The sequence below is a fragment of the Lycorma delicatula genome, chromosome 5 (assembly GCF_047948215.1).
Source record: "Lycorma delicatula isolate Av1 chromosome 5, ASM4794821v1, whole genome shotgun sequence".
Taxonomy (NCBI): domain Eukaryota; kingdom Metazoa; phylum Arthropoda; class Insecta; order Hemiptera; family Fulgoridae; genus Lycorma; species Lycorma delicatula.
The window spans coordinates 55,408,331-55,431,064 of NC_134459.1; the positions used below are offsets into that span (position 1 = coordinate 55,408,331).

At 28.6% G+C, this 22,734-nt stretch overlaps 1 protein-coding gene across 1 annotated transcript; it reads right to left on the reverse strand.

Annotated features, from left to right (window-relative positions):
• Positions 1 to 1,104: 1,104 nt before the first annotated feature.
• LOC142324964 (peroxisomal N(1)-acetyl-spermine/spermidine oxidase-like) lies at positions 1,105 to 22,714 on the reverse strand. The gene is made up of 9 exons (XM_075366135.1): positions 22,441 to 22,714; positions 21,977 to 22,119; positions 20,000 to 20,255; positions 14,659 to 14,860; positions 13,484 to 13,708; positions 11,675 to 11,809; positions 9,929 to 10,125; positions 5,752 to 5,878; positions 1,105 to 1,542 (listed from the first exon to the last, which is right to left on the reverse strand). Exons 1-9 carry the CDS (start codon positions 22,533 to 22,535, stop codon positions 1,438 to 1,440), a joined length of 1,485 nt encoding a protein of 494 aa, XP_075222250.1. The 5' UTR covers positions 22,536 to 22,714; the 3' UTR covers positions 1,105 to 1,437.
• Between the last annotated feature and the right edge of the window lie 20 nt (positions 22,715 to 22,734).

Below are 22,734 nucleotides of genomic sequence, written 5' to 3' on the forward strand. Positions count from 1 at the left end.
AGAGCTTTCTTGCCAAATAGCTTAGTATGTCAATCTTTTTCAACTTTTCCCCTTGGTCTCTTTGTTCAAGACTATTTGAAGCCAGAGTAAGTAATATTGCTTCTTTTCCAAGTCTCTTTTTAGTTTAATATCAGTTCTCTCTTCTCTTTTCCACATATTTAAAACAGCATAAGCTTGAAGATGTAAATAACTTGTCTCATGCACCAAACTTTTTTTGTGGTCGCCTTTTAACACCATTGACTCAATTATTGTGATGAAATGAATATTTACCTGCAAATAATTAATGAGCTTTACATTACATAGTCTTTCTTAAAAAAATCACTATTTCTATATACGATTATCTTATAACAATGAATCTATTCTTGGTAGATTTCTTGTAGTACTTTGTAGGAAAACATGATTTGGGATCTTTACAAAAATGTCCTTTGTTTATATAGAACATGATTGAACAATGATGCATTTTAAATTACTGTCTATGAAATCAGGAAATTATTTATATTTGATAGGTTTGGGTTGAATAATCTCATCAATTACAGAATCATTTTTAAGTAAATTATTAGGCTTCTAAGTCTAATGCAAATACATTAGGCTGCCCATTGAAAGGTACATCCTCTACTCTGTTATGTTCACATTTTATAAATCCTGTAAAAATTCAATGTAAAATATAGTACTCCTAGTCATCATGCCAACAACCCCCCCTCCACCACTATTAGTCATTGTGCCAACTGGCCTCCCACTGTGAGGTGTAAGTTATACCTCTGAAAATAATTCTCTAATTTTTATTTACAATTTAACAAGGAGAATCACTTATCAGATTCATTAACTTATTGCAATTTCAGTATACAAATTTTTAGTCCTTCTTAGTGTTATTTTCCTATTGCAATCTATAAAACGCAGATTGTACCAATTTTTCTGCTTCTTAAGGTCTTATAGATCAACATCGTAAGAGTCTTATAAAGCATAATAATCTTGTAGACCCAAGTGTTGTATTGAGCTGTATGAAAACAGTTATATTATCTGGTTTGATAGAAATAAAAATTGTTATTTTTTATAACACCTAATAATGATGATGATGTGGTTAACATTTTAATAAAACACTTCAAACCAAACAGTACATTTTGATTTTATTGCATTGTATAAAAGTGTATAATTTTATATATTTGATGAGTAGGAAGAGTTAACTGAATTAAAAAAGAGAAAATAAGATTTCAGTAATGAAACTATAATATCATGTAAAACTTATATTATCTAAAATTATTAGTTAAATGTTTTTAATTTGGTACCACTTTTAAATGGTGAAATTTAAAGAAAAATATAAAAGTATTATAACATAATAAAAACCACCTGGAAAAAACTTTTAATGTTTCTTTCTAGCTTATTTTATTATCTTTCTAAATTTTATTTTATTTTTAAAAAAAAATATTTTTACAGATGTAATTAAAAATTTAAAATTCTCATTGCTTCTCTCCATCCAGTTTCAAGAGCTCCATGGACAGTAGAAAAGTGTTTATTATGGCTTGCTTCTCCAGCAAATAAAATGACCTAAAAAAACAAACGGATCAAATGAACTTATGAAATTAATAATCTCTAATTAACAGATTCAAATTTTTTAGAATTATCAAATTAATAAATGAAGAAAAAATAAGTTACAAATTATTATGTGCCTTACTGAAGGTAGTTTTGTAAGGTACTCACTATTTATTTGGGTATTACTTGAAAATTTACTTTTTAGCAGATTCATCTTGCTTCAACATTGTTTTATTTTTTTAGATGTTTGGATTCTATATTGCATAAAACAGTATATTATGGCTCATAATTTTTTCTTTAACTGCTTGGCTTCTCCTTTGTCTGAGATGCCATTTATTCTAAATAGAAGCCTATTTCATTAACTTTCAATAAATTGAATTTTCAGCTCATTTGGTTATAACTGAGTCTTCCATTGTTACTCTTGTGAATGAGGGCAATCGTCAGCAGCTGAAACATGAGCACTCGTAATCTCATCTAGTATTTAATCTTATAAACCCAACTTTTCTTCTGAATTAGTCAAACCAACTTTTGTTTTAATATCACAGAACACTTCACAGTTTCAGATCGAATTTGTTTTAATTATTAAAATATTGATAATATCCTTGTAAAAATAGTAATTTCATAACCAAAGAGCTGACTATCTTTATTAATTAATCAATCAATTAAAATTCCTTTCCATTCTTTCAAATATCTGTCCAGCTCTTGTTATGTTATTATACGAAACTGAATGTGAAAATTTACATTTCATGGCTACTTAGTATACTTTCTTAACTGATTCTCTTAATTTTTATCTTTGAAGTTTTGTTTTGTTGCTTAACTCTAAGGTTAATTTTTAAAATTATAGATTTACGCTAAGAATGATTATTGCTATATTTTATTTTTTAAATATATTAGTTAAATTTAGTTTTAAGTAACTTAACTTGGCAAGTCACCAGGCATAAGACTAATATGTAATCTTGTATATGTCATAATGTGACTGCATTGTAAATGTGTAAATCAAAATGATCACTTTGATTGGATTTCAAAGAAAATTGTTCATTTCATATTTTTATATTAATTAGTAAAAAACGGTTTGTGCTTATAAGATATACATTATTGTTGTTGATAACTCATTCAAAGGAAGAATACTTATAATGAATGTAAAGTAACATAAAATAATAACTCCTCATTGCATACAAGAGAATCAAGAAAATGACTTTATTTTTGAGTGAAAGATACAATAAAACTGACATTTTTTAGGCTACGTTGAAATAATAAATTCAGTCAGAAGGAAAGTACAAGTTTTTTGATCAAGGGTATAAAATAACATTTTCTTGTATTACACTAAGATCACATTAAAAGACAGCAATGAACATATCTTTTTTTCTGATCCAACAAGTGCTTATTTTTAGGTACATTACTGTGTTCATTAACAGTAAGTTTTCTAAATCAGGGGCCTACTGTTTTAAATTTAATACCATTTTTTCTTTGAACTATAATGCATTTTCTCCAACTAAACTATAATTCATTTTTTCCAGACTATAATGCAATAATATATTCAAATTATTTTGTGTTTGTTGATAACTTGGCTCTGTCAGATTTAGAATGTTTTAAATTCCTTAAAGTTCATGGATATTGAGATCTTACTTTAATGTGTGGTTTGTGTAAAATTTGCAAGTTATGCTTAATGTCCTTTATGTGAGTCTATTTAATGCACTAGCAAAAGATGATTCAACTGTTGTATGTAGGGCTTAAATAAGTTCCTGGCATTTGTGGGTGAATATCTGCCTATCCAGTCTATTCAACCAATATTTAGAGCAATCCTTACAGTTTGATTTGTATACTAAAGGATTGCAGTATTTATGAGTGTATGTCCAGTTTTTTACCATAATTCTTGTATATTTAATGTATTGTTTTCAAAGATCATTTCAGGAACCATCTTTCCTAAAAAATGTTACCTGTTTAAAAAACAATTTTGTATGACTCTTGTTGAGCTATCTAAAGGTTATGTATAATCTTTCACTAGGAGTATTTTTGATTGTACTCTGTATTCACCATATCATAAGCAGATGAACAGAAGTAGTTGTGACAACTAATGACAAATAAACTTACATGACCAATGACACCAGAAATTTCACTGAAGGTACTGATAATTATCTCCAAAAGACCTTTAGATGAATGATTTGTAGCATGTGTGAAAATGCCATGCCTGACCGAGATGGCATTTCTTCTCGGCCTTTCATACGGAGGTCCCGGGTTCGAATCCCGGTCAGGTATGACATTTTTACATGCTATAAATCATTCATCTAAAGGTCTTTTGGAGATAATTATCAGCACCTTCAGTGAAATTTCTGGTGTCATTGGTCATGTAAGTTTATTAGTCATTAGTTGTCACAACTACTTCTGTTCATCTTCATATGATATGGTGAATACAGAGTACAATCAAAAATACTCCTAGTGAAAGATTATACATAACCTTTACATAGCTCAACAAGAGTCATACAAAATTGTTTTTTAAACAGGTAACATTTTTTAGGAAAGATGGTTCCTGAAACGATCTTTGAAAACAATACATTAAATATGCAAGAATTATGGTAAAAAACTGGACATACACTCATAAATACTGCAATCCTTTAGTATACAAATCAAACTGTAAGGATTGCTCTAAATATTGGTTGAATAGACTGGATAGGCAGATATTCAATGGCATTAATGGCAGATAATGTATGGCATTTTTACATGCTATAAATCATTCATCTCATCCTCTGAAGCAATACCAAACAGTAGTTCCGGAAGTTAAACAAGAAAAAAAATGACCTTTAGAAAAAAAGTTTCATAACTTGAAAGCAACTCATATACAGTAGTGTTCAAATTAATCCGAACACAGAATTTATTTAATAAAAAGTAACTGTGGAAAAAACATATCTGTACAATCTGTGAATATCTAGTGATTATGTCCTCCTTTATCCTTAATCACTTCACATACATGATTTGACATCAATTCAACAAGTGTACTACATTTTTTTTTTTTAGATTTCGAACTACACCAATATTATTGCTTTAAGATCAGTTTTTGTACATTCAGTTCATTTTTGACAAACGTTTTTTGACTACTGCCAAAGATTTCCATTTGGGTTTAGGTCTGGGGAGTTGCTTGGTCACAGAAGCAATTTAATTTCAACTTTTTTGGCAGTAAGGCATGACACCAAATCTTGTTGGAACATTCATTTACCTTGTGCAAAACTGTTTTGAAGTTGTATCATAACCCTTATCTTCATAATTTTGATATATCCATCACTTTTCAACATACGATTTACTGGAAGCATTGAGCAATGGGCCTTCAAATTTGAAACAATTTTTTCTGGGGATATTTAACTGACTGTTGGATGTGAGCTGATGATGTTTTTTCATCTGATGTTTTTCTATGTATGGAATCCTTTGCTTCTGAACATTGAAATGTGACTTTTTGGAAAGCACAACATTTTTCCAGTTAGCATGTGCTTTGGTCCACAAGAGCCTATATTTTGCACAATGCTGGTAAAGCTGCTTTTTAGCTGGTTGATGAGCTTTCCGTCCATCTGCAAGAAGTCAGCAGTTGTCACATGTAAATCTGTTTCACTGGCTCTCAATTTAAGTCTACAGCAGATAATTTGTTTACTTTTTATTACTTATAACTGATCCTGTGTTAAAGGAGCTTTTCTTTTACGGCCACATTTGCCTTTCCTTTGAGGGGAAAAGGAACCAGTTTTAAAATAGCATTCACTGTCCCTAGAGCAACACCAAACTCAGAAGTTGTTTGTTGTCATACTGGTATACTCAGAAAGAGAAACAATTTTCAAACGCTTTCCAGGAGTTATGTCCATTATTATATTCAAGACATACAGAACAGAAAATAAGAAAATATGATTTTATAATATAAAATGAAATAAACTTTCACAAACCACTATTTATAACATAAAAATTGTTAAATAACCAAAGAACAAAAACCTCACATTATGCAGACAACTTAAAAGATTGGTGTGGTTAAGCAGTGTAGCCACAACATAAAAATAAACAAAAAATTCCCTGTGTTGAATTAATTTGCACATACTACAGTACAATTTTTAATAATTCTAAAATGTCACATCAAATCTATTAATATGTTCAGTGAATATTTTTTCCTGTTTCAATATATATCTGATATGATTCAATTAAATGGTTACTTAATACACATTTACCAAATTTTTTTTATTTATAACATTTTACCGGATTTGTTTGGTTGAATGAAAGAGGTTCAGCAATAACATCAATTGCACTAAATTCCAAATGATCACTCTTTACTGTAAGATAACTGTACGCTCCACGAACAAATGGATTGCTAGCCCAGGCTGATCTGTATGAAAAATAAATATATATGAAGATAAGTAACAGAAATCCTAATTCCTTAATATGAAACCTAAAAACCTATAACAAAAATTAACACAGGTTTAAAATATCAACTTTATACATCAGAATTCATCAAACCATGCAGTATGGTAAATCAGGGCTAGCATGTTGGTAGCAAATTTAATTTAAAACTCATCAGCTTAAAAAGCTTTTTTTATCTGTCTACCATTTTGATTTTTTCCCAGTTTTATGTTTTTATATGACTCAGAACCTGCCCCACAAAATAAATCTTTTCTGCTAAGAGAAGGTATTTAAATAGTTTATTTTCCTTCAGTTTTTAAACATTTCACCTTCAAGGAGTTTGCCTAACAAATTCACTGAATTGTAGACAAAATCTGTGTTTCGATTCTTTTAAAAAAACCTATAATTAAACTTAATCCTGAAAATGCTATATCAAGTTAGAGAACTATTCACTCTCTTTGATTTTGCCTGTGCAATGTAAGAGGACAACTTCATTGATTTTTTTGTGTAACGGTTTGTTACATTGGATTTTCCAGTGTTTATTTGTATTTAGATACATATTTTTATACATTAATTTTAGCTAATGTTAACTAATTCTTTGGGCTGTTTTACATTTAGTGAATGATTATTTTTAGCACCATTTTTTGGCTAGAAAATTAGTCCTCTCATTACTTTCCAACCACAAATTTGTCATAGTACTTCTCTTTAAGAAATGAGAAATGAACTGCTAGATCTTCAAACTAGTAAGGAATTAAACTATAATTCCAAAATTAAAAAAATTACTCTTTAATTGTGTCAGCTTCTAGCTTGGAAATGGCTTCTCCCATCCCAGAGGGTGTATAATTTGTTTTCCTTTAACTAATGATCGCACATAAAGTACTTTTCTTTGCTGGAATTTTTTTATCCAGCTGAAATTGAGATTGTATTAATTATAGCATAATTAAATATGCTACAATAAAATAGTATGGTCTTTTGAATATATATTCAATAAAACAACTTAACCACCAAACACAATAACAAAAAAAAGCCTAAAATAACTAATACCAATAGTCGATTTTTGTGGGATCCTACATCATCAGTCAGTATATAATTCTTTAATTACATTGACACATAAAATGAAGGACTTGTTTGTGTATCCACACCATACTTTTCTATGAAGGCATTCTGGGTCTGAGCATAACTGTCACATCTAATGTTTTGGGAGACAATGAATATTCTCTGCTGCATTGTGTAACCCATTTATCCACAATTAAACCTGCAACAAAAGAAGGAAACATTTTTCCATAAGGTTGCATCACTTTTTGAACACTACGTAGAATTATGTACTGACTGATGATGCAGGATCCTGTGCAAGTTGACTATTGGTATTAATTTTTTATAGGATTTTTGTTGCATGTTTGGTGGTTACATGGTTATAGTTAATGTTTTTTTAAAATTTAATTGGCTCAGTGGTTCAGTGGTTGCTATGTTGATGAATTACTTTAATTTTCAAAAAGTTTTATATATATATATATATATATACACAGTGTTGTTTGTCCATTTTCTTTTATACAGACCTACAGTTTTATTCAGATTGTGATGAAATTTTGCACACTAACAATTCTAAACAAACGAAAAATCTAAATTTCACTTTGAAAATTTTTTTTTAGATTCCAATAATGGCAGTGTAGTTGTTACAAATTTTGTGGTTGTTAGTGTTATGTTTTCTAAATTTTTACATTTTTATTTCTTTTTTGTTATTTGTTGATTGAATTATGGAACTATGTACTGACTAATGATGCAGATCTCACAAAAGTCTACTTTTGGTAATAGTTTTTTTAGGTTTTTTGTTACTGTGTTTAGCGGTTAAGTTGTTGTTCCTTGGATTTTATTAGCATAGTGGTGTGTGTGTGTGTGTGTGTGTGTGTGTGTGTGTATATATATATATATATAAAATATTTGTCTTTTATACAGACTTAGTTTTATTCAGATTGTGAAGAAATTTTGTACACTAACAATTCTAAAGCAGAGGAAACATTCCATTTCATTTTGAAAATCTACCCCACCTTCCTTTTTACTTGCTGACTGTAGCGTCTAATTAACCTCAAATTTTGCAATTAATTTTACAAAAATATAACAAGTAAATAATGTTGCTACAATGGAAAGCAATGATTATGTTGATTTTGATGAATCTTTTTTTGTTTTCTTTCTTATTTTAAAGAGAAACATATAGGCTACAAAAAAACTACAAGCTGAACTTCAAGCAGCAATCAGAACTGCCAACACTGAAAATCAAACAAATGAGTGTCAAGGGGCTCAAGCTGCATGTCAAGTATGCGTGAAGCCGCAGGTAGCCATTAGTTATAAGATAATTTTAAACTGAAAATGAATGAAATAAAAATTGTTATACTATCTTTGCATATTTAAAATTAATATTTCCCCCTGGTAGTTCTTTTGAATAATCTTTCATTTGTAACAATTTATTATTATTAGAAAAAAGGAGGGCCTATGGCCTGCCGTGAAAATGTTACATGGTTTACGTTTCATTACAGTTGATTTTGTTAAATCTTTTTACCAACTGTAACTAAATAGTGTTTATGAATTTAGTGTACTAACAACAACAAAAATGTTTACAACTAAACATTTCAAAATTCTGAACATTTTTAGCTGTTTCTTTAGTTGTGATTTTTAACACAGCTCTAACTCCAATGTTTTCCATTTTTATCCCCAAAACACAAATTAATTTTAGATAAATTGTTTGCTTAAAGAAGTATAAATTGTTCAACCAAATGAATTGAACATGTGCTGCGCATAGCTGCCCAGCAGCCTGGCGTACCACGTGGTCCACTATGTACTAATAGCAGCTAAAATAAAAGTGTGAGGCCATACATCAAACAAACAAACTTATGCACTATTCTTTTTTGTACAGAATGATAATATTTTATTTAAAGTTTCTCACTCGCACTGATTACCCATTTTGTGTTTTTCGCAGATAAAACTGATATTTACATTGTAATCAAAAACAGCAAATGTTTTCATAGAATTATTACATTCTGTATATCTGACTGTATTTACAAAGTTCTGATATTGTTGTGGCATGTATCACTTTTTTCAGTGATTAATCTTATAATAATTATAAAAAAATTTACATAGTTACTTGTATGAACAAATTTTTTAACAGATATTACCATATCTGTTGCTCTTAAGCTGATTTAAGTACTTTAGAATGAAATAAAAAAAATGAGAAGCTAATCAAAAAATGTATTAAACAACCAAAATTAATTAATTATAACTGAAACTTTTTGAAAAATATAATATTCAAAATCAGAATAAATCTGATCCCCATTAAGACTTGCCAAACCCCACTGGATGAAGCAATCTTAACATTCAGAATTGGAAGTTAATTTGCTAATTGCCACAAATTTTGTGATTATGTAAACAGAGCAGATCAAGGAAAGTTATTTTCAATTTTCTTATAACTGACAATTATATTGATAAAATTATAAATACTATGAATCTGAACTCAGAATCAAGCAGTGATAACAACTGTTCTGATGGCAAATGCAGCATCAACTCTGGTGAAAGTTGGTTGCATATTATTTGATAGAGCAGAATGAAACTGTGATAAAGGAATTACTGAAAATCAGTACTTCAAAAAGTCCTGTCTTCAGTTTCTTTTTTTTTTTTTTACTGAGTAGTAGACTTACAGATATCCTTCTTTAAACCTTGCTAGCCATTCAGAAATGTTATTTTGCGTTGAAGTATTATTTTCTACTTACCAATAAATTTTTATCAGATTCATTTCTGACAGACAGACATTTCTGACTGAAAACAGATATTTTTATAAAAGCATATTAAATACACATGAACAATGATAGAATCAATTAGAAAATTTTCTATAAGAATAGAATTAAATATATTAGTGTGAAAGATGTGAATACCAATCTTCAGAAAAGATTCTAATCAGCCGCATTTATCATGACAAAGTTCTAATATTATTTTTTCTGTAAAATTTTAACAAAACATTAAATTATTTAAATATAAAAATAATACTTGCCTTGTAGTATTTATAGGATGAGATATAGTATACTTATTACCAACAAACCAATTAAGAACTTCCATTACAGCACCTATTAAATCATCATCAGATAATGTTTCCAATAAACGAGCAGTATCACCCATTACCCAGGCTTCTAATATTCTTGGTTGATTTTCAACAAAATGAAAACCAATTATTTCAGTAGCCCAACCATCCTGTAATTAATTTACTAATATTTTTTTAATAAATTAATAAATAATTTTAAAAAAGCTTAAAATTAGCTATTCTAACGTTTATTTAAACAGAGGAAAAGCCAAAACCTTTTTCCTTTGTCGTTTAAATTATTAAACAATCACTATCAGAAGATGCTGACAAAATAGTATAAATTAATAAATAGATACAAAAATTAAATAAATGAAAAATATAGTAACAGGTGTCTTTTGATAAAGATAAACAACATTTAAAAAACTAAAATGATAATTTTAGTGTTAATTCATTTTTGTTTTAGGGAATACCAGTTAAAAGCATAAATTAAGTTTAAGATCATTTTAACCCCTGAAACTTGGGTTAACAAACACTACAGGATGAACAGAAAAAAATGTTATCTCAAGAAAGGAAGGAAAACAATGAACCTTAAATCAGTTAAACAGATTCATAATCATATGATCAAAATTTAAGGGTCGTGTAATCATTTAACGTTTTAATGGTACGAAACTTTCATAAAAATGTTTAAAAATAAATTTAGTCTGAAAGATTATTAGATATTGGCTCATTATCATTATTCAGTATTGAAGTTTCTGCAACATTAATAAATTAAATTTCACAACAATCTAATTCCTGTTAATTATAAACATTTTTTAAACTCTAGTTTTTCGTAGAAAATTATTGTGATTAGTTTCTGGAATAAGTTGCTACATTTCAAAAAATTAGCTTAGCTACATTTCTCAAAGTCCTATATTCATAATGACTCAAATCCTCTTTTATTCTTGTTCAACTTTTCTTTAAGTTTGTTGTATATTTCCTAAATTGTAATTATTGTCTTTACAAATACCCTTTCTTTTGTCAGGTTCACAAAAACACATAGTTAAAAAAATGACGGGACTGTATGCTTAAAGTAATAAGCACCCTGCTTTCATTCAAGGAACTATAGTTCTTAACATTATGTTTTTAATAATTACTTTTTAATAATAATTTAGCATTATTGTTATAATAGTTATTAACATTAGCAGTAATTTGTTGATTCTGAGGAGAAATTCAGACTAATTATCTCAGATCAACAATACTGAAATTCAGAACAATACTCAAGAACTAAATCTCAGAACAATACTGAAATTATATTGCCGCCCAAAATTATATAAATCAGGTAATCATGGTAATCAGACCCATTCTAAGTTGTTCACAGGAAGTCATTCTGTGATTCTAGTCTTTACATGTATACAGCAAAACAGGAACATTAAAATACATACATGTGTATTGATGTACAGTTAGCTATGTCTAATTATGATTTATATATATCATTGAGCCAGATAGCACTAAGATATTTCCCAGATCTATTGGCTAAAGAAAATTTAGTAGTCTGAAGTATTTTAGCATAGACATCCAACTCAGAATTGATAGTTTCAGAATAATATTGCTCCTTGAGTTAATTTTCAGATGTGCAAGTTCAGGTTTTAAATGTTAAGAATTAGCAACCTTAGCATAAAAATATTAAGTTAGTCTACAATATTTTGTGCATTTAATAAGAAAATAATTTTAAAAACTTACATATTTTGATTCATTTTTAAACCTTTGCTTATCTTCATTAGTCCAAAGAAAATTAAACATGTGTGCAAAATTCATTGGCCACCAGCGTGTTTCAAATTGGATATAAAATTTATTCACGATATCAAATCCAAGAGACTTGAAAAAAGTTAACAACAAGGATTACAGATTATTAATGAATCCACATACAAGCATCCACATGAGCATGCACACACATACACACACATTTGGTAAATAAAACTTCATTAAGTTTATTATTTGCAACATGTCCTGACCAAGATAGCAAACTGAATCCCTTACCAGTTGATAAATAAAACACTTGAAATTTCTTAGGATGGAGCAGTTAAGAAAACAAGTAGTGATAAAGTAGATTATCTTGTTACAACCATTAAAAATTAGCACCATATGTAAAACAATGCTACAGGTGACAAACGAAGTGAATGACAAGCCACTCATTCAGTCAGTCAAGTTCCTTTCACATCTAGATGGAGTGAAATAATATAATATATATATATATATAATAAATTCATGACCAGTTTTTAAGTCATTGATCACATTTTATTTTTGTCACTTTTCTCAGATGTTATTTTAAGTATAAAACTTAGATACTTGTGTGTAAATATATTATCCTGAAAAATAAAGCTATTTTATTTCTATTTAATGTGACATTAGGGCATCAGTTACCTTTTCTTCCATTATATCTTTTAAATTAAAATTTTTATTTACATAAGTACCATGTCGATATTTCTTTAGATTTTATGCTAAAGTGTGCACTTTTAAATATGAAGTTTATAAGTTAATAAACTATTAAAGTTAACCAGTAAAACTGGTACTGGTTAACCAGTTAACCAGTTATTCATAAGGATTAATCAAACAATCAAATGGAAAAAACACTAAAAAAAATGCTAGTCTGTACACAGATTTAAGTAAGAAATCTACAAAACTGGTCCAATAAAACTGCAAAAACCAATTTTGTAAACTATTTGCTGTTTAATATATGTGTGTAAACAATTTAGTTAAGAGAAGTATAAATAGATAAAATCACTTTTTTTTGCTTGATGATATCGACACATAAGCTAAAAAATAATAATAAATTTAGCGTATGTTAATTATAATTTGTTCAAGAATAACATTCCTATAATAACAGCTAATAATTTAGAGAAATAAACTGCTATAATGCCATACATTAAGGTTTCCAGATCTATGAATTTAGTTTTAGAAGGAAGAATGAAAGCAAAAACAGTAAAGAAAGACAAAAATTAAAATATATATGAAATATAAATCTATACAGAAGGCTAAAAGACTGGTTTTGAGAGGAAAGGAATGAGTTCATGAAATCAAATGACTGAGACTGTATAATAAATAAATAAAAAATGTTGACAGTCTAAAACTAATGACTACAGAAAGTAAAAATTAGACAAAAATAAATCAAAGAAAAAAGAATACATTTACTTTGAAACCTATGATCATTTTTTTTTATAGTTATACAAAGGTTTTTCTTCTGTAAAGAAAAGATTCAATTTACATTTAGCAAGGACACATTAATGATGTAAAAAATATTGATAAGTTAATAAAGTTATTTTTAATTATACAAATTAAAATGTGTGTGACTGGTGAGAGAGTCTTAGAAATGTCTGAAATAACTGATAAAATCATTTTTAGGTATGTCTCAATTATAGAACACAGAGACATTATAAACTGAAAACAGTCTTCTTCAGGGTAGGTAACTGCTTGTGAATTAAAAAAGAACAAACTAAACATTTTTAAGTTTACATCAAGACAAAAAAATATGCATTAAACAAATTATCTTACCTCAATGGCAATTAATTTATTATTGGGTAATGGAGGATTAAACATTGTTTTAGCTGAAAACTTCAGCACTCCTAAAGAGACTGTAACAATAACATGATCGGCAAAATAATGAGTACCGTCTTCACATGTGAGTTGAACTTCATTTCCTGTCCAGTTTATTGTTTGAACAACTTTATTGAATTTAGTTTTTTGTATAACTGGTAGTTCTTTACCTTCATATTTGCCCTGTAAATAAAAAAATTATCTACACAAAATAAACTCATTTTTATAAATAATTTTTTATGTGTATTAGCTCTATATATAAAATTAAAGGATGCTATTATTTTTATATCAAAAACTACATCTAATGTCACCACAGCTAAACCTCATATTGTAAATGTTATAATACCAACATAACAAAAATCACACGACAAAAAAATATTAACACTAAAAGTCACAATAATTAAATATTAAGTAGTTATTTCTATAGCTAGAATCTTTATTGCTTTTTGAACCAAATACCTTTAATTTTTTTTTTTTATTTATTTAAATTTCCCTCAAACCTCATTTTTCAGGCAGCAGAAACATATAAGATCCAATCTCAGTTTGTTTCTTATTAGTTATTGTCAATGTAGCTCTTCTGATTATTTGTAAGTTTAAAGTCTTTATAAATAAATAGGTTTTTAGAGCAAGCTATGGATGCAGAAATCATTATATACTGTTTGCTAATGTAAAATTATTAAAGCAATAGGTAAATGCAAAAATCATGAGTAAAATCCATCTAAAGAAGCATATTTATGAATAGTGCATTTTTTTTTTTCAACAAGAACCCATTAAAAATCTGTATTAAAATTGAAAGGACATGAATATAATTTTTCTGGCCAAGTGATGATATTGAGCTGCATTGAAGCATTATAAGAGAAAAATCTACAATTAAAAAATCAAGTGAAGAACCTGCTGGTAGAAATACAAAGAAATAACTGTAGAAGAGACTAAGATTATGGAATGATGAAATAAAAACTGCAGAGATAGAAAGATGTAGAATATATTTTTGTCTAGTAGCTAGGATGATGCAGCAGGAAGTTCAGAATAAAATTAACAGCTGTACTGGTACAAATTCAACAACAAGTAGGTTTATCAATAGATTCAAAAAATCGAAATAAATAATATTTTTAGTATGTAGATTCTTAACTGACCAATAATATATCAATTAAAGAATGATAACCAGTTTTCCATGCTAAATCTTTATTTTCATAATACTGATGTAATTCATTACCCCATCCTACTGTACTTAGGTTACCAGTTCCATAAACGCTGCCTTGAGTTTTCTTGAAGAAATCGTTCACAGCTTGTGCAGTGTATTTGTCAATATTTTTTAACTCTATCACTTCTTTAAACCTGAAGAATTACAAAACAATTCAATAAGTGACATAAAAAAAAATTGTGTGAAAAATAACCGGAAACTAGAAAATACATAATTTAGCTTCATCGAAGAATGTGCACTCTTTAGAATGCACTTTTTATAATTAATAAAATATTAGTAATGAATAAAGTAGTATCATTTCCATTTCATATTCTAATACTTAATACGTACCCATCCCCTTTGATAAAATGGCAAAGACATAAAAAATAATAAATGTATTACAGTAAAACAAAAAGATTTTATATATTAAAGACTCATATATATATATATATATATATATATATATATATATATATATTATATATGAGTCTGAGTCTTTGCGGTTTAATCAACTTGTAATATAATGTCTTTATATAATTCCCAAAAGCCTGCTTAAAGTGATTAAATATGTGTTCATTTTTTGTTTATAAAGTTATAATAATTGTTTTATTATTATTATTTTAATTTATATTAGTAATTAAAAAGTTTAAACTAGCAGTAAATCAATAATTAGTAAATAATTATTTTGTAAAATTTTAACAAAAAATTATGATTACATTTTTATGATACTTAAACAAGGACCATAGAAAAAAGAGAGAGGAAAGAATAAGGCCATTTTGATATAGTATTACAGGAGGATGTTGAAATTTAGAGAGACTAAGATGGTTGCTAAAATTTGAAATGAAAAGATCTTTGAATATGATAGGGAAGAGTTTTATGAGTTTTCTTGCAAAGAACTGAAGTGGTTTTTTTTCAGAAATATGTAATTGGTAAACCTGTTTCTTGATAATGGCATAAGATAAATAAACCATGGAAACAATGAAAAAAGAATAGTGTAGAATGTGAGCTAAGGTTCTCTGCAATGCAATAATATTTATTAGTATGTGCATTTTGAGGTTAATATATTAGCCTTTAATTTCTATTTGTTTATTTTTTTTTTTGAGAGGCTTTGATAGCATAGGTCAAGCATTTTGCCACTAGTGCTGGAAAAATGTGGTATCACTAGAGAATTTTTTATTTTGTTAAAATTATGTTAATGCTTATTAATATAAGAGTTACAGAAGGAATGAAACAAAGCCAGTTACTTAATATTTTATCAGAGTCAAACAAGAAAAATTTCTATCAATTCTTTCTCAAATTTCTACTATATTTTTTGTTTATTCTTGGATAAGGTGATCCGGTGGATACCGATGTTCTTTAGTGGTTAGTTTTCAGTTAACCACTATTCTCAGGAATGTTCAACCTGAGACTGTACAAGACTACACTTCATTTACATTCATACATATCATCCTCATTCATACTTTGAAGTAATACCTTATGGTGTTTCCAGACGTTAAACAGAACGAAAGAAAGAATAAGGCAATCCAAGTCATAAATGAAATTGGTAATATTAGATAAAAATCTTACAAAATTTTCAGATGACATGCACATCAACGACAGAAATATTCAGATATTCAATAATCTACTTAGCATGAGTAAAAAGTTGAGATTTAAATACAGAAAAAATAGAAAGATGGTGGGTGAAAGCGAAGGTCTAGAAGTGCGACTGTAAGAGAAACAGAAATTGAATGGGTCAAGAGATTTATAATTTGGAGTCTGAGTGAAAAAAAAAGTAAGGCATAGAAAGAAGAAAACTTCCAGAAGAAATGGCTGGAAACAAGACTCCATATATCTTATTAAATGAAATCTCAATCAACAAAATAAGAAAATAAAACTAAATAGATCACTGATTAGTTCTGTTATAACGTTTCGAACCAGACATTGTGTATTTGATTTTAAGATATTTTTTTAAATAACCATATATAATTTTTCTGACCCAATTGCATATTATATCAATATTGGCTCATTGGTACCTTCGTATTTAATTAGGAATGAACAGGAAATTTTCCTGCTCAAGTATGCTGCATTTTCATAATGCTTAATATCATTAAGAAAATTATAGTATTATGCAATGTGGAAGTGTTTTTTAATGCATTGTATCTTATTTAGCAGCATATTTTTATGTATTATTTTAGCATTAACTAAGTTCAGTTTTTAGGTCCGGAGGTCCCGGTTTCGAATCCCGGTCAGGCATGGCATTTTCACACACGCTACAAATCATTCAGCTCATCCTTTGAAGAATGCCTAACGGTGGATCTGAAGGTTAAAAAAATAAAAAGAAGTTCAGTTTTTAGAAAAAACCAAGCTCATGAACTTCTTCTGGTCCAAGTTTGTCGGTATTTCTTCAAAACTGGTCAGCTAAAACTTATATATATATATATAGCCAAAAGATACGCAACCCAATAATTAATATTCTTAAAAAATCTTCATTAACATAATATACTCTACTGTATTTTGTAGGCAAAAAAAAGTATTTATATTTACTTATTTTCCTCACAATAGATGCTGGAAATATCCTCCGTCCGCTGCTACACATACCTCAACACGTTTTTTATGTTAGTTGCAACTTTTCAGATGTTCGCTGCACTTATGCGGGATATTTCTTCATCTTCGATGTTGTGCTTGTGTGACGGTTGTTCTTATAGATATTATTCTTCAGATGTCCCCAAAGAAAAAAGTCAGGGGAGTTAAATCTGGTGATCTAGGCGGCCACAGTCCATGTGAAATGATGTATTCCCCAAAGAACTTATGCAACATTATCACTGTGCTATTCGCTGTGTGCGCCGTTGCACCGTCTTGCTGCAGCCAGCAGTCTCGTTCATCAGCTTTTAACAGTGCCAAGAATTGCGTGATGATGTTCTGGTAATGTTCAGCTGTCATCGTTTCCGTGAAAAAGATCGGGACTACAATTCTTTTCCGCAAAATCACATAGCAAACTCCAACCTTCTGTGAATCTAACGGGGGTCTCATGGAAAATGCGAGGGTTTTCTGAACTTTAGCATCTGTTATTTTAGCTGTTTACGTAGCCACTATCAGAGTAGAAAACATAATCCAATACCCGAACACTGCTGCAAATAAAATGCAAAAACCATTGACAGTAATGTAGCTTTTATCCCCATCAGGTTCTCGAAGGTCATGCTGAATGCGATACGGACGTAATTTCAGCTTCTTTGTGGCTCTGCGAACAATCACGTAAGATATTCCGGTTTGTTGACGCAGTTTTCGTATCGATTTCCTTGGTAAACGTAACAAGTATAGCGGATACTTTCCATGGACGCATCACTTGACCAGAGAAACTTTACCAATTTCTCTAAAACGCGAGATTACGCATAAATTGATGAATTATTAGGCACCCGCCATTCAGGAAAAGTTATCCTAAAGTCTTCCTGACATTTTAAGAATGATTGCGGTTTAAAGTAACTTTCAACAATGAACGTACGTTGAGTCTGGAAAAAACGCGTGTTTGTCCGCTCACAGCTTACTCATTACTGTCATCAAAAAGGAGAAATTGCTTGGCTATCGTTTACTGGTCTTCTACCACAATGTCATCCGTTGACAACACTCACATTCCCGCCGGCAAAAAACTAAATATCCCCGCAATATGATTTCGAATTTAGCTTTTTTTTTTCTTTTAACCTCCGGGAACACCGTTAGGTATTGCTTCAGGGGATGAGATGAATGATTTATAGCATGTGAAAATGATATGCTTGACCATGATTCGAACCTGGGACCTCCGTATGAAAGGCCGAGATGCTACCACTCGCGCCACGGAGGTAGGCTCAAATTTAGGATTATTATTTTTTCCTGTTTAGCCTTCGAGAATTACCGATCAGGTATTACTTCAGAGGATGATATGTATAAGTGTAAATGAATTGTTGTCTTGTTCAGTCTCAGTTCAACTATTCCTGTGATGTATGGTTAATTGAATCCAACCACCAAAGAACACCGGTATCTACGTTCTAGTATGGAAATTCATATAAAAGTAACTGCCTTTACTAGGACTTGATTGCTAAAACTCTTGACTTCCAAATCAGCTGATTTGGGAAGACGCGCTCACCGCTAGACCAACCCAGTGGGTTTTGAATTTAGGGTTGTGTACAGTTTGTCTCATTCTGCATATATATATATATATATTCTTTTTTATATTCAGTCAAAACATAACTTATATGTGTACACTTTACTTCAAAAATTATATAAACGATGTGATTTAGTGACATTAGTCAAACTGACCAAATATTTATTTTACAATTTAAATTCTGTTATTTAATATATATATATATATATATATATATATAAAATGATGAATAATACTGGAGACCACTAAAAATATTGAAGTATCAGAATTTATTAGACTATTATTCTTGGATAAATAAGTATTTTTAAAAGAATATATGCTTTATGAATTATGAATAATTTTATTAAGAATTTATGAATATATGTTATTAAAAAATAATGTATGATATAGCTAAATTATTAAATAAACATAAAAGTAAGTGTATTATAGTATTTTTATATATTGCAATACAGCCAGAAATATTTAACTGTATTTTGATAAAATATAATAGCTTGTTACAGATAGCATCAGACTTCATTTCTTTTATTTGAATTTTGGTCCCAGCTGTTATCTGTGTCTTCCACTTAGGTCTCTAATCTCATGCATTGGTATAACTGGTTTGTAGAATGTTTGAAGAGCTTGAAGGTTTTACATATCAGGACATGTTCAAAGACAGTGAATTGAGAAGAAAGGAGATGCAATATAGAGATGCCAAATTCTACCAGGTCTTTAAGTTCATGAGAAGAAGATGATAATAGTGTTATTACTATTTACTACGCATTTTTTACTTGGAATTTTTTTAAATCTTCCATTTCAGTTACATTATTACAGAGTAACTAAAGAAACTTTGTGTACAAAATAAAGAAGAAAAATTTAAATCAAACCATTTGGTTCAGAGTAAGGCTTTAATTTTTTATAAAAAAGTACATTCAGTTTGAGAACGTATTTCTATTTTGAAGGCAGCTAAAAGAAAATTATGTTTTCATTTTTATTTTTTATCATTTATGTATAATTATAAATAAAACTAATTAAATTAAGTTAAAATGCAAAGAGTAATTTCATTCACTTTGTTATTATACAATAACTATTGAGATGTTAGAAAAATTCTGTTAGTTAATAGTTCAGTTTTAAACTGATTTCATTCATTTAAAATCAGGAAAAATTAAAAAAATAATATAAAACAAATTTCTTTATTACTTACTTTTTATCAAAATAATCTTCCACTGAACAATTACATGAAGTCATATCAGTTGTATTATAAAAAAATTCTACTGCCTCGTCAAATAACCAGTCATTAATAACTGATAAATTCAATTTGGAATCTGAATGTTTAACAAAACTGTTTTTTAATTCCACGACCTGAATATATAAAAAATTGTAAGGTAGAACTAGCGTATATACAGCATTATCATCTAGCCCATGAACCCACTGGGCTCCGTATTCTATTAGAAAATCACCTGAAATTAAGAAAGTTATCTATTGTCAAAAAAAAATATATATAACTTAAATTCTTATAAAGAAACAATTATAAATGTTAATACAGTTTCTCTCTCTCTCTCTCTCTCTCTATATACATATATATATATAATTTTTGCATAGTTGATAAGGTAGGTACATTTTTTTAGCCATCTTTTTAACTTAAAGAAATCTGAATTTGTATGACAGTAAAGACCAGTTGGTGTTCAAAAAGGAAAAAATTATTTTAAATTTGTTTAAGTAAAATTGTTTTTTTTTTAATGTTGCTTATAGTATCAAATGAGAAAAATTAATTTCTAAATTACATGTGTATCATGTACTAAGGACTAAGCAGTTATTGAGTTTTCAGGATGCCAAATTTGTTAAAAATTATTCATTTATCTGCTGTTATCAAAAAGTGTCGGTAAAAGATCTGAAAAATATAGATTGTTTTCTTTTGAACAAACAACATTACAAGAATATTTGACCAGGAAAATTTGACCATTAATTTTGTTTTGTGATTTATCCATAAAATATTTGATTGAATGACATTTACACTATCAAATTTTTATTATTATTAATAATAATATTGATGTACAAAAGTAAAATCAGAATAATAGTATCAGTTTATTGTACCTACATTACTTAATACAGAATCGCTTTTAATAGTACTTTCATCATCAGGTGTTTACATTTTTAAAACACAGATAAGATTTATGTGATACATTATTATAAAAAAAATTACTTTGTTATAATTTATCGTGTGAGATACAGGTCTCAATAATTTGAATGCAATTTTAAAAAAAGGTATATGACAATGACATCACATGCCCCCTCTGCACCCCCCCCCCCCACACACACACACACACACAGAGAGAGAGAGAGAGAGAGAGTGAGAGTGAGTTAGGGGGGGGGGGAGGAAGAGTGACTCTTCCCTCCTCTCTCTCTCTATATATATATATATATTGTAGTTATAAAAGTGTAAAAAATAAACTGCAAATTAAATTTTTCCTAATTGTTACTGGTTTAACGACAAGTAATTATTACATTAGTTTTAGACTGATGTAATCATTCATTATGAACTGGGTAACAGAGTTTAAAACTAATGTTTACAAATAAGCTAGTGTGAAAATAGCAATAACAACATTCACTGAGGATGGTCATTAACAAATGAAATTATTTTAGTTCAGGGTGCCGTTAAAAAAGTTTAACCTGAAATAAATACCATCATTGAATGTCATGGACAAGAAAAATAGAAAATGAAAATGATAAATAATTTGAAATTATTTGCTAAAATTCTCTTCATAAAAAATTTATAACTTTCATTACATTACTATTTCACCTTACACCTGAAAATCTTTAATGTGGGGAATATAAAGAAAAATGAAGTGATGGATCAGAGGAAGGTGGAAAGGTGCTATTCATACTCACCTTTGATAAATCTGAAATATTAGGCCTAAAAGACAATTGAACGGTATGAATAATTAGTTAATTAGTTCAGTTGATAATACTGTATCTAAACAATTTTTGTATAACATTCATTACAATTATAAAATGCATTAGATCAGGAATATTGGGCCCAAAAGACGATTGAACTGTATTAATAGCTCATTAATCAGTTAATAATATTGTATCTAAATAATTCATATTACCTTCATTAAAATTATAAAATATATAGTATAACAAAATCTCTAGTGATTTTGAGAATATTATGTCTCATTACCAAATGGTGCTGTGTGAACACGACCTCCTAGACGATTCGATGCTTCCAGAATTGCTATATCAGAAAAATTGTTTTTCAGTAAATGAGTTGCTGCTCCTATGCCTGATATCCCAGCCCCAACAATAATTACTTTATATTTTTCACTGAAAAGATAAACATATTGGTAAATACAAGTAAATATATATTATATATATGAGTAATAACAAATTATTAATTTTTTTTTATGCTTGGCAAATATTGTAATAAAATATCACTGAAATAACAATTTCAGGCAAAATTTAATTTAAACTGAGATGTTGAACATACGTCTCTATAATTTTAATATTTTAAACTTTTTTTTAAATTAAATTTAAAAAAAAGAAATTCTGATGATGCGTAGATCTTTGCAAAAATATTAAAAATGGAAGAAAAACAAAAGCAGTAATTAATTAAAAAGTAACAATTTGATCAGTAACTTAACATACCTGGTGGAATTACCATGTGAACATACTGAATTACCATGTGTGGTAAATATTAAGAACATCATAAACAAAAAATACAATGATAACAATCTTATCATGATTGTAGATTTCTGTTGTTTTATTATGGAATGGTAAATCTTACATAAATTATAAAAATTTTAATGTTTTTTATTTTTCACTATCTATTACACTAATATATTCTTTAAGAGCATATACTTCATACAACCAATTCCTCTTACGTCTTATTATGAATTTAGTTGAACAGGAATATTATAATGGACAGTTTCTCCCACTACT

Coding starts and splice junctions, on each gene's coding strand:
- LOC142324964 (XM_075366135.1), bottom strand. CDS start 22,535: ATGATAAGATTGTTATCATTGTATTTTTTGTTTATGATGTTCTTAATA. Junction 13,709..14,658: donor CTTTAATTGATATATTATTG/GTCAGTTAAGAA, acceptor TTTTATTTACAG/GGCAAATATGAAGGTAAAGA. Junction 11,810..13,483: donor ATAAATTAATTGCCATTGAG/GTAAGATAATTT, acceptor ACTTTTTTCAAG/TCTCTTGGATTTGATATCGT.